The 13,421-nt window shown below is 46.5% G+C and overlaps 1 protein-coding gene across 1 annotated transcript in view; it reads right to left on the bottom strand.

The window, feature by feature from the left end:
* Positions 1 to 6,670: 6,670 nt before the first annotated feature.
* The window catches only part of cbsa (cystathionine beta-synthase a), a gene marked incomplete at its 3' end in the record, with an annotated part of 18,826 nt that continues 12,075 nt past the window's right edge, over positions 6,671 to 13,421 (bottom strand). The window contains exon 15 of the mRNA XM_079813193.1: positions 6,671 to 7,782. Within this exon, the coding sequence (XP_079669319.1) occupies positions 6,671 to 7,782 (1,112 nt within the window). The remainder of the gene's footprint in view (positions 7,783 to 13,421) is intronic.

The following is a 13,421-nucleotide window of genomic DNA, read 5'->3' as shown; positions in this document are numbered from 1 at the left end:
ATATAGTATAAAACTAAAAACAACTCAATTGTATTCAGATGCCCAAACTGAGCAAATATATTTGTGTATACGGCCAAAAAGTAAGATCAAGTTCTTGTAATGTACTTTAATGTTTATAACTCACATAAAATACACTTTTCAGTCTATAACTCCCAATAATATATCTTAGTGTTACGGGTGTGGTGCGGCAGGTAAGAGACTGGATATGAGGCTTCAGGGGAGGCAGGAAGGGCTCGTGGAATGGGGCGAGTTCATGGGCTGGAGCGGCCTCGTGAGCTGGAGCGGCCTTGTGGAGAACTGGAGCGGATTCTAGGAGGACTGGAGTGGGCTCGAGGAGGACTGGAGCGGGCTCGTGGAGACTTGGAGCAGATTCTAGGAGCACTGGGGCGGGTTCGTGGAGAACTGGAGCTGCAGGATCGCTCCAAAAGTCTATTAACCACCATTCCTGTGGCTCTGGCAAGGTCGCGGCCCTCTTGGCTGGAATCGAGGGCTTCGCGGTGGCCCTCCTCCTTGGCCGTTTGGCCTTTGGGGCAGGCAGGACTACCCGGGAAGGCCCACTGGAGGTATATGCGGAGGAAACTGGCTGAGGGTGAACTGACCAGGACGCGTGTTTTTCTGAGGGGACCGGACGAGGAAGATACACAGTCTCATGAATCTCTTCAATCTCGAAATCAGAACAATTTAAAAACAGAATCCGATTAATTGACTCGACTAGGGAAAAGGAACAGGCAGGTTCAATGTAGCGAATGGTGTCCTCGTCCAGGCCCATCAGAAAATACGTGTTAAGTGGTGCATCTGGCCAGTTCACCAAATAAGATAGCTCAACAAATTCCTTCATGTACCTCTCCAGTGGGCGACGTCCTGCCTAGGCCCACACAGGCGATCCACCGCTGAAGTGTCTCTAAGAGGGGACACGTGAGAGATCGGGGTGACGAAGATATCCATCTTGTTGTGGAAGTCCTGGCAGTTTGGTCTGTTCTTCTGTTACAAACGTGTGTAGTGCAGCAGGGAAGGGAGCTTTCACAACGACGGGTTTATTAACAAGGCGATAACAGAACACAAAACACACGTAAGCATAACAAGATCAACAAAAGAACGGAAGAGGAGTGCTGGGAGTGAGTTCAATATAAAAGGAGTGCTAATGACAAAAATATATAATGTAGATCAATACATGATGATTGAGAGATGAACAAATAAACGTTCCTCAAAAGCCTGGTGTATCATATTTGTATCACATTTTAACATGATTTTTTAAAAATATGTATGGATAATCGAGTAAATCTAGGTTGCTTCAGGCCAGTGTTCTATATCTTGAAATATCATTAACAATATGAAAGTTATTTTTACATTTACTTTATAAAAAAATCTGTAAAGATTTCACTGCAAAAAGACACGTGTACCACGACCTAAACGTGGACATTTTTAGAATTATGGTAAAAGGCCTCAGGCGACAGAACGCATGTAGTAGTTTGCATATAACAGGTTTTTCATCAAAGTTTTGAACATGTTGACAATTTAGAGGCCATTGAAATGTGCGTATAAAACAAGCAATATTAATATTGCACACGCTGCCAAATAGATAAACATGTTTTAATAAGGTTTGAAAAGCTCTGAGAGCTGTATAAAACTGATTATGTCACTAGCTCATATCCTATTACTACAGTAAATTGTCACTATATTTGATCTGGTCTCTATATACATGAGTTGATTTGAAAGTGAAAAAACACTTAATATCCAGATTGGTATGCATTATTTTTACGCTCTGTTTTGGAGCTTGAAATATTTGGACCCCTTTGCCTTTCAATGTATGGGCAAAAAGCAGCTGAAAGATTCTTCATAATATCTTCTTTTTTGTTATGCAGAAGAAAGAATATCATACAACTTTGGGATGGTATGAGGGTGAGTACATGATGACAGAATTTTCATTTTTGGTTTAATTTCTAACTACTCCTTTCGGGATAATCCTGATAAAATAGTAATAAATATCGAAATAATGCAACCTGCATTAATTATTACATGATTCTAACATGATAATTATCATCAATACGCATGGTCTATATACTTTATGGTAGCAGATCTGCTGTTTTTTCATGGTAATAATTTAATACTGCATAGTTCATTGACACGTGTACAGTGAAATGGTTAGCAAAGGCGTGGAATATATAACTCATCTTCTATCTGTCCGACCAATGCAGCTTTGAACCATAATTCCGATCCTAGCCGTGATGACTTCCCCTCTGGTCTGTGGGGCAGCATTAGGGTAATCCCTGGGGGCTTTCACCTGGCACACTGGTGAGGCTTAACTGTAAACCACCAGCAAGGCCCTTTTTTCCATACCACAGACTCAACAGCCTTGGCAAACAGACCCCAGCCGTGGGAGGGGAGCACCGGATGGGTGGTTTAATCTTTGGCCAGGTTTCAGCTCAGTCAGCAGCTTTTGTTTGAAGCTTTTCTCAGTGGACTGTGCCATGAACAAAACTATTACAAGAGCTTGAGGTGAAAGGATATTTCATGTTTGGAGAGAAGATGCAGGCATCTGTATCTTGCAGTATCTTCAAAAAAAAAAATCAGTCTAGATGCAGTTCATGGCCTCCCTCCATTATTTGTTGATTTCTTGCAAAATATTCAATTAGGAAAGGAATAATTCTGAAATAATTCTAATTCTGTGTTCTGATCTAAATAACGTTAACATATGTTTTATATATTCTCTAATAGACTAGACAAAAATATACTTCCATCCATCCATCTTCTTCCGCTTTATCCAGGGCCGGGTCGCGGGGGCAGCAGTCTAAGCAGAGATGCCCAGACTTCCCTCTCCCTAGACACTTCCTCTAGCTCTTCCGGGGGGACACCGAGGCGTTCCAAGGCCAGCCGGGAGACATAGTCCCTCCAGCGTGTCCTAGGTCTTCCCCGGGGCCTCCTCCCGGTTGGACATGCCCGAAACACCTTCCCGGGAAGGCGTTCAGGAGGCATCCGGAACAGATGCCCGAGCCACCTCAGCTGACCCCTCTCGATGTGGAGGAGCAGCGGCTCTACTCCGAGTTTCTCCCGAGTGACTGAGCTTCTCACCCTATCCCTAAGGGAGCGCCCAGCCACCCTGCGGAGAAAGCTCATTTCGGCCGCCTGTATCCGGGATCTTGTCCTTTCGGTCATGACCCAAAGCTCATGACCATAGGTGAGAGTAGGAACGTAGATTGACCGGTAAATCGAGAGCTTCGCCTTACGGCTTAGCTCTTTCTTCACCACAACAGACCGGTACATCGACCGCATTACTGCAGACGCTGCACCGATCCGTCTGTCAATCTCTCGTTCCATCCTCCCCTCACTCGTGAACAAGACCCCTAGATACTTGAACTCCTCCACTTGAGGCAGGAACTCTCCACCAACCTGAAGTGGGCAAACCACCCTTTTCCGACTGAGGACCATGGCCTCTGATTTGGAGGTGCTGATCCTCATCCCAGCCGCTTCACACTCAGCTGCAAACCGTCCCAGTGCATGCTGAAGGTCCTGGTTAGAAGGGGCCAACACGACAACGTCATCCGCAAAGAGCAGAGACGAAACCGCGTTGTCCCCAAACCTGACACCCTCCGGCCCCTGGCTGCGCCTAGAAATTCTGTCCATAAAAATTATGAACAGAACCGGCGACAAAGGGCAGCCCTGCCGGAGTCCAACATGCACCGGGAACAAGTCTGACTTACTGCCGGCAATGCGGACCAAACTCCTGCTTCGGTCGTACAGGGACCGGACAGCCCTTAGCAAAGGACCCCGGACCCCATATTCCCTCAGCACCCTCCACAGGATGCCGCGAGGGACACAGTCGAATGCCTTCTCCAAATCCACAAAACACATGTGGACTGGTTGGGCAAACTCCCATGAACCCTCCAGCACCCTGTAGAGGGTATAGAGCTGGTCCAGTGTACCACGGCCTGGACGAAAACCAGACTGTTCCTCCTAAATCCGAGGTTCTACTATCGGCCGTATTCTCCTCTCCAGTACCCTGGCATAGACTTTCCCGGGGAGGCTGAGAAGTGTGATCCCCCTGTAGTTGGAACACACCCTCCGGTCCCCCTTCTTAAAAAGAGGGACCACCACCCCGGTCTGCCATCCCAGAGGCACTGTCCCCGACCGCCACGCGATGTTGCAGAGGCGTGTCAGCCAAGACAGCCCCACAACATCCAGAGACTTGAGGTACTCAGGGCGGATCTCATCCACCCCCGGTGCCTTGCCACCGAGGAGTTTCTTGACCACCTCGGTGACTTCAGCTTGGGTGATGGACGAGTCCTCCTCTGAGCCTCCAGCCTCTGCTTCCTCAATGGAAGACGTGATGGCGGGATTGAGGAGATCCTCGAAGTATTCCTTCCACCGTCCGACGACATCCCCAGTTGAGGTCAACAGTCGCCCATCGCCACTGTAAACAGCGTTGGTAGGGCACTGCTTCCCCCTCCTGAGGCGCCGGACGGTTTGCCAGAATCTCTTCGAGGCCAGCCGATAGTCCTTTTCCATGGCCTCACCGAACTCCTCCCAGGCCCGAGTTTTTGCCTCCACAACCAACCAGGCTGCAGTCCGCTTAGCCTGCCAGTACGTGTCAGCTGCCTCAGGAGTCCCACAAGCCAACCAGGCCCGATAGGACTCCTTCTTCAGCTTGACGGCATCCCTTACTTCCGGTGTCCACCACCGGGTTCGGGGATTGCCGCCTCGACATGCACCGGAGACCTTACGACCACAGCTCCGAGCGGCCGCTTTGACAATGGAGGTGGAGAACATGGTCCATTCGGACTCAATATCTCCAGCCTCCCTCGGGATCTGGTCGAAGTTCTGCCGGAGGTAGGAGTTGAAGATCTCTCTGACAGGAGACTCGGCCAAACGTTCCCAGCAGACCCTTACAGTACGCTTGGGTCTACCGAGTCTGTCCAGCTTCCTCCCCCGCCATCGGATCCAACTCACCACCAGGTGGTGATCAGTTGACAGCTCCGCCCCTCTCTTCACCCGAGTGTCCAAGACATACGGCCGCAGGTCAGATGAAACGACCACAAAGTCGATCATTGACCTACGACCTAGAGTGTCCTGGTGCCATGTGCACTGATGGACACTCTTATGCCTGAACATGGTGTTCGTTATGGACAAACCGTAACTAGCACAGAAGTCCAATAACTGAACACCACTCGGGTTCAGATCAGGGGGGCCGTTCCTACCAATCACGCCCCTCCAGGTGTCACTGTCATTGCCCACGTGGGCGTTGAAGTCCCCCAGTAGAACGACGGAGTCCCCAGGTGGAGCACTTTCCAGCACCCCTCCCAGGGACACCAAGAAGGCCGGGTACTCTGCACTGCCGTTCGGCCCGTAGGCACAAACAACAGTGAGAGACCTATCCCTGAGCTGAAGCCGTAGGGAAATGACCCTCTCGTTCACCGGGGTAAACTCCAACACATGGCGGCAGAGCTGGGGGGCTATAAGCAAACCCACACCAGCCCGCCGCCTCTCACCAAGGGCAACTCCGGAGTGGTGAAGAGTCCATCCTCTCTCGAGGAGTGTGGTTCCAGAGCCCAAGCTGTGCGTAGAGGTGATTCTGACTATCTCTAGTCGGAACCTCTCAACCTCACGCACAATCTCAGGCTCCTTCCCCACCAGTGAGGTGACATTCCATGTCCCAAGAGCCAGTTTCCGTGTCCAGGGATCGGGTTGTCTAGGCTCCTGCCTTCGACTGCTGCCCGATCTTCTTTGCACCGGCCCCTTACGGTCCCTCCTGTGAGTGGTGGGCCCACGGGAAGGTGTCCCCACATCGCTCCTTTGGGCTGAGCCCGGCCGGACCCCGTGGGGGAAGGCCCGGCCACCAGGCGCTCGCATACGAGCCCCAACCCCAGGCCTGGCTCCAGGGTGGGGCCCCGGCTGCGCCGTACCGGGCGACGTCACGGTCCTCCTTTTTTTTGTCATCATAAGGGTTTTTTGAACTGCTCTTAGTCTGACCCGTCACCTAGGACCTGTTTGCCTTGGGAGACCCTACCAGGGGCATATAGCCCCGGACAACATAGCTCCTAGGTTCATTCGGGTACTCAAACCCCTCCACCACGTTAAGGTGGCAGTTCAAGGAGGAGGACAAAAATATACTGTTATGTTAAATTTAAACATCTGTTATTTGAAGCCATTTTTAAAATGGTTTTTACTTTGTTCTTTTGCAGTTGTGGCCTAAATGATTAGATTAGACACTAATGATATTAGTGAATACCGGCAGGAAATGACTGAGGTGCCCTTGCGCAAGGCACCTAACCCCCAATTGCTCCCCATGCACTCCAGTGAATGGCTGCCCACTGCTCCAGGTGTGTGTGTCCACAGTTTGCAACGAGTTCACTACTCACTGCTCCTAATGTGTGTGCACTAACTTGGATGGATTAAATGCAGAGGACAAATTCTGAGTATGGGTAACCATACTTGTGTCAGGTTTGTGGGATGAAAGGAGCGAGGACTCAAATCGCTGGAGAAATGGGCTTTTTATTTAATAATAAAATAAAAACAAACACAAACAACCCCGAAGGGAAAAAACAAGACTTGACCTGAACTTGACTCAAGGAGCAGGGAAACACAAAGCACATACGACAGGTAACAAACCGCGACGATCCAGCACAGGACTGCAAACACAAGGAGAAAAAATACGTAAGCAAACTAAATGGGCGGGTTAGAAAATGGACAGGAGAGCCCATGGCACAAGGAAACACATGACAAGCCATGTGCTCACACCAAACATCCCGGCAGACGACCAAGCGGGCACCAGTGGTTCAGGAGTCCTGGCAGAGGGCCAGGGTGGGTCAGGCGGGTCTGGATGCTTGACTGGGGCCGGCTGAGCAGGAAGCTTGAGCGAGTCCAGCAGAGCAGGAGATTTGAGTGGGGTTGTCAGGACAGGCAGATCAGACTTTGACAGGACTGGAATCAGGGTGAGGAAGGGGAAGCTCACAAAGATGACTGCCCCAAGGGAAGCATGGCCGATGCAGTGGGCACAGGGCAGACAGTTCTCTGGGACAGCAGTCTCTGGGACGGTATCTGTGGCTGAGAGAAAATGGGCAGCTCTGGGGACTTCGGGGCTTGAGCCGACAAAGCCAGGAGAGATGTGTGTGTGTGTGGCCCAGACACACAGAAGGGCAAAGGCATAACAGGACAGAGTGGCTTCAACTGCCTCCGTCGCCATATCACAGAGAGCAGGTTGCTCGGCAACAGCCCCTATGGCCATATCAGGGAGAGCAGGCTGTTCTGTGATGGCCTCCAGGCAGGCAGTGGGCTCTGGGTGGCAGAGTGATCCTAAATCAGATGAAGCCCTGTGCTTATTCCAGGCCCGCAGGACAGCCAAAGCATAAAAGGCAAACACAGCCCTCTTGGCTAAGGCAGGACTGACAGGGAAAGTCTCTGTGACTGTGACAGGGAGAGTGGGCGCTTCAGGCATGACCTCTGTGGCTTTGACAGGGGAAGCGGGCAGCTCTGGGACCACCAGACTTGGGACCACTGCAGTCGGGTCCTCCTGGACCACCGTAATTGGGTGAGCTACAGGAGCCCTCCTTCTCCTGCGCTTACGAGGGTGAGGCGATGTCGGGACAACCACCTCTGGGGAAGCCGCAGCATCTTTAGCCATCTCTGGGGGAGCTGCAGAGATCACAGGCACCTCAGGAAAAAGTGCAGCAGTCCCAACTGCCAAGGGAAAGGCTGCAGTGTGCTCAACCACCTCTGGGTAGGTGGCAGATGAGGTGGACCCATTCTTCCTCCTCCCTCTCCCTGAAGGGATCATCGGAGGACTGGGGACTTGACAATTAGTGGGGAGAAGTGGGAGAGGATCAAGAGTCAGAAGGCCCCCCTCCTCTCCACGGTGGTATACATACCCCACAAACAAAGTATCCCCAGGCCCTCGTGTGGTGGGGAAGAGAAAGAATGCTCTTTTGTTGAGTATTTATGTTTTTTATTTGGTTCACTATAACAGCGGTCGAGTGTAAGCAGCGAGCCCGCTCAAGCATGCTCCCTTACACTCGACCGCTGTTATAGTGAACCAAATGAAACGCAACAACAATAACAACACTTTTTCCCTTGGGGGAACTGAAACAGGCCGCTGGGGGGAAATCGGAGCGTTTTGGAGGGCGGTCCGGCCTCACCGAGACTTAGCCCTCCCCTCTTGGTGTCAATAATCCGCTCTATGCAGGCGCGCTCCACTCATGAACCGCTCACAGTAAAATGACGTTCACTCAAATCCTGCTCAGACATGACATTTATCTGTACTGTAGTTGTAGCCATTTAACAAAGTATTTTGTTTCATATTTATGTGATCACTTTCATTGCACATGAACTGGAGCGCGTCTCATAAATAAACTGAAACTCAACAGGCTACTTGCCTCACAGACATGAGAAATATGTGTATAGAAAGCTTGAAATGTCTTTTAAATGAAACAATTCGAAACTATAGTCTTCCGTGTCGGCCTCCACGACGGATGCGCGAGAATATTACGCAGATCCGGCGTTCGGACACATGACCCAGAAGCGATTTGTTTACAAGCAGAGGAAGACGCGCGTATCTAAGCTGTTGAATTCTACATTGATCGTGCTTTAGGTCTCGGCGTAGTGCTCAAATGGGGCTAAAGTATGCATTTCATGGATTCCCGAACCCCGGTCATATTCTCGCACATGCGCCGTGGAGGCACACATGGAAGACAAGAAGAGGTTGAATAAAGTCGTTATTTTTTTTTTTTTTTCGCACAAAAACTATTGTCGTCGCTTCGTAAAATTATTGTAGAGCCACTGTGGTGAGATGGACTTTGTAACAACGTTTATGGGTTTTGTGAGTGTAAATGTACTGAATTCCAATGGAGGCCTATCTGAAGCCTTTCTCAGCCATCAGCTTTCAACAAAAATATCTTCATTTGTGTTCCGAAGATAAACGGAGGTCTTACGGCTGTCGAACGACATGAGGGTGAGTAATTAATGACATAATTTTCATTTTTGGGTGAACTAACCCTTTAAGGATTGGGATTCAGCCTACTCAATTATCTAATGATATAAATGTAAAAAAAACAACAACTTTAAAGCGGTTGAAATGTTGACATGCGGATCTTAATAAGATGTGATTTAATATAGTTTAAACTTTTTATTATATGTGGTGAACATATTTAGACAGGTTGTGAACCCTGTTTTGTTTTCAGACAGTTTAATATAACTTTCAAAATAGTCAAGAACATCCGTAGGCTAGACCGTCCCATTTAACAATACTCGGTCCGACCTTCACAGCCTTCGAAGGATGCAGCTTCTGAATTGGGACACAGCTATAGTCATCCTGGAATATGGTCATCACGTGCCTTCCTACATGGTTTCTTAAGAAATTAAAAGCTACAGACTCCATCAATTAGGGTTAGTAGAACTGTTGCCAAACATATAACATGCTAGAAACATAATAATCACTGCAATAAATATCCAGACTCTTAAGCATTTGCCTATTTAAATCGAAACAGTGACTTTTTTTTGGCCAGGTAGTGTAAAATAATGATGCTGATAAACAATTTTTTTAACTACACCAAAACCTTGAACAATTTGGTTTAACCCTTTTGCCTATCACGTTAAATTTGGCATTGCTAGCTTTTAATCTAAATCACCATCACACGTTAGCATTTCGCTAGCCTGTTAGCTTGTCATCTCTGCACCTGGGTCTCCTGTTTTCTGAGTTCATTAGTTGGATTAGTAAATAGTGTCCAGCAAACAATTGTGGTAAGTTGGATTAATCAACAAACATGGTAAGTCATGTCATCTCCTGTCATTGTAACTTGCACTGCATGCTGCATGTTTAGTATAGGCTTCTCCGCTGGCGAACAGGGCTTCACATGTGTTAAATGTAAGGAGATAGTTAGGCTGACGGAGAAGATTTCAGAATTAGAAACACGCATCCATACTTTATCTGAGAGTAGTGAGGAAGTAACAGCTTTAGACACTGATTTGGCTGCGAATAGCTTAGTGAACTCGTGTAACGGTGAGACGGCATAGTCACGGATCAATAAAACACTTTTCCGTTCCGGTTAAAACATCAAACAGGTTCTCCCCTCTCAGTGAAGCACCCACTGAGTTTCCTGTTGAAAGTGCCCTAGTTATTGGTGATTCTATTACACGGAACGTGAAAATAGAGACACCAGCCACCATAGTCACATGTTTACCGGGAGCCAGAGCGCCTGACATCAAAGCAAATTTAAGAGTGCTGGCTAAAGCTAATCGTAAATTCTCTAAGATTATTATTCAAGTCGGCACTAATGATGTTCGACTTCGCCAGTCGGAGATCACCAAAATTAACATTAAAGAGGTGTGTGAACTCGCTAGTACGATGTCAGAGGCTGTTTATTGTTCTGGACCGCTCCCTGTTAAAAGGAGTGATGAGATAGTTAGTTAGGTTGTCTAAGTGGTGTCCGCAAAATAGCATAGGGTTCATAGACAATTGGAAAAGTTTTTGGGGCAGACCTGACCTGTTGAAGCAGGATGGCATCCATCCCTCCTGGGGTGGTGCCGCTCTTCTCTCTAGTAATTTGGCACATAGTCTTAGAGTTAAAGCTCGACTCACTAGAGCCCAGGTCAGGAAGCAGACAAACTGGCTAAACCGACCGTCTGCTAGCTGTCTCACGTCACCGGAGTCAGAGAAATCCCAGCACATAGAGACTCTTTCACCTAGATATTATCATATAGAGACTGTGTCTGTTCCCTGAATTAGTAAAACATCAAAACCATTCAACAGTAAAAATTGAATTGATGTCCAACAAATAAACAACAGATATAATACAGATGAACAATTGATAAAGCTTGGGTTGCTAAATATTCGATCCCTTTCCCCAAAATCGCTTATTGTTAATGATATCATTATAGATAATAATCTAGATGTTCTCTGTTTGACAGAAAGCTGGCTAAAACCTGACTACTAAATTACTTTAAATTAGTCCACCCCCCAAGATTATTGTTATAAATATGAGCCGCGTCTGAAAGGTAAATGGGGAGGGGTTGCTGTAATTTATAATAATATATTCAGTATTACTCAAAAGTCTAGTTTCAAATATAATTCCTTCAAAGTTTTGGTGCTTTATGTAAGGTTATGTAGTGTACATGATAAACCCTGTTTAACATTTGTGTTAGCTATACAGGCCACCAGGGCATAATACAGACTTTATTAAAGAATTTGCTGATTTCCTATCAGAGTTAGTACTGGCTGTAGATAAAGTACTAATTGTTGGTGATTTTAATATCCATGGAGACAACGAAAAAGACAAATTGGGATTAGCATTTAAAGACATTCTAAACTCTATTGGAGTTAGGCAACATGTGTCAGGACCCACTCATCGCCATAATCATACTTTAGACCTAATATTGTCACATGGAATAAATGTTGATACCGTTGAAATTCTGCAGCAGAGCGATGACATCTCAGATCATTACTTAGTATCATGTATACTTAATTTAGCTAAGGTTGCAAAGCCGCCCCCTCACTTCAAAAATGGCAGGACAATCACTGCCGCCACTAAAGATTGCTTTTTAAAGGGTAACTAAACCGGGGCTGATCGGGGGGTGTGCACCTGAGACCCGCAATGACGGATTGATTGACAGCTGTCAGACTCGGGAGTCGCAGAGATGGAGAATGACTGGAGTGACGCCAGCTTTGCAACAGAGCGGTCATTTCTCCTACCTTCACCTGAATTGGAGGAGGGTGAATTGTCTGTAGACACAGACCCAGAGCCTTATCAATGCGAGCCGCTGGCTCAAACTGCGTTAACTCCCGATGCCGACGATGCTTGTGAAGCAGCAGCGCAAGAGAACTGACCTAATCTATGAACAGTCAAATCCTTACACTGAATGCCACTAAAAATAGATCAGATATCTGATATACATACAATGTATTTTCTTTCAAATTAACTGAATCAGCGCAGCAGCGCAGGACCAATAAGTTCAGACCTAAAAGCCTATTATAAACAGATTTCCTCAAATAAGTTAGACTATATACGCCAGCACGTTACAGTATTGTTGTTCGTTACCACTTGTCCCAGGGTTTGAAAGTGCGTCTCATGTATGAAAATTATCTGTACACATGACGGGCGGCAATAATATCGCAAGAAAAGCCTGACGTGTACTGGCAACTGCATTATTTAACCGTATTTTCTTCAATACAATGTTAAAGCAAGTGTCAAGTCAGTTTCATTCATAATGTTTCTACTTCATGTAATATGACGGTTCATACTGGAGTGAAGCCGTTCTCATCATGTCAACATTTCTGAGGGCGTGGTGATCTCGTGCTAGGGGCGCGGATAGTGAGCCGTTGGAAGTACCATCCTACGTCACGATGTACCACAACATCCAATAGGAAAATTCAACTGCAGTAGCCACCGTTCAACCTTAAGAGGGCAGCACTTTGGCGGTTTTACACCACATTTTATAGAATTAAAACACTTTATACACAAATGTCAAAACATTTACTCGAATCAATGAACAGCATTAATAAAGCCCCAGTATTACAGATCATTAACTAAAAAAAGTTGGTTTAGGGTTTAGTTACCCTTTAAACAATCTTCCTCATCAGTATCATCTCCTCAGCATCCAGATAGCTTAGAAGAACTCGATGTTGCAACAGAAACTATTGACTCTCTCTTTTCCAGTACTTTAGACACAGTTGCTCCCCTGCGCTTAAAGAAGATTAAAGAAAATAGTCCAACGCCGTGGTATAACGAGCACACTCGGGCCCTTAAAACAGCAGCCAGAAAAATGGAGCGCAGCTGGAAGAAAACAAAACTAGAGGTCTTTCGTAATTCATGGAAAGAACACATGATCGCATACAGAAAGGCCGTAAAACTGCTAGATCTGCTTATTTCTCGACTCTCTTGGAAGAAAACAAACACAACCCTAGGTATTTATTCGAGACAGTGGCTAAATTAACCAAAAATAAAGCTTCAACTTCTGATGATTGTAAACAGCACAGCAGTAATGACTTTATGAACTTCTTCACATGTAAGATTGATAATATTAGGAAGAAAATTTTTACCATGCAGCCGTCTACTACAGTATCACATCAGACAGAGGATTGTAGTGTCACTGGGGAAAAATTACACTCATTCACTGCTATAGGAGAAGAAGAATTGGCTAAACTCGTTAAATCATCAAAATCAATAACATGTATGCTTGACACTGTACCAACTAGGCTATTGAAAGAGATGCTACCAGAGGCCATAGATCCTCTTCTTAATATCATTAATTCATCTTTGTCATTAGGATATGTACCGAAAACTTTTAAGTTGGCTATTATTAAACCACTTATTAAAAAAACGCAACTTGATCCTACAGAATTAGTAAATTATAGACCAATCTCAAATCTACCCTTTCTGTCAAAAATACTTGAAAAGGCAGTGTCTTCACAATTATGTTCCTTTTTAGAAAGAAATGGT

Source organism: Gobio gobio, assembly GCF_949357685.1.
Source record: "Gobio gobio genome assembly, chromosome: 3".
Classification (NCBI taxonomy): Eukaryota; Metazoa; Chordata; class Actinopteri; order Cypriniformes; family Gobionidae; genus Gobio; species Gobio gobio.
Note: the sequence above shows the minus strand (reverse complement) of the source record. Positions and strands in the feature narration are given on the sequence as shown.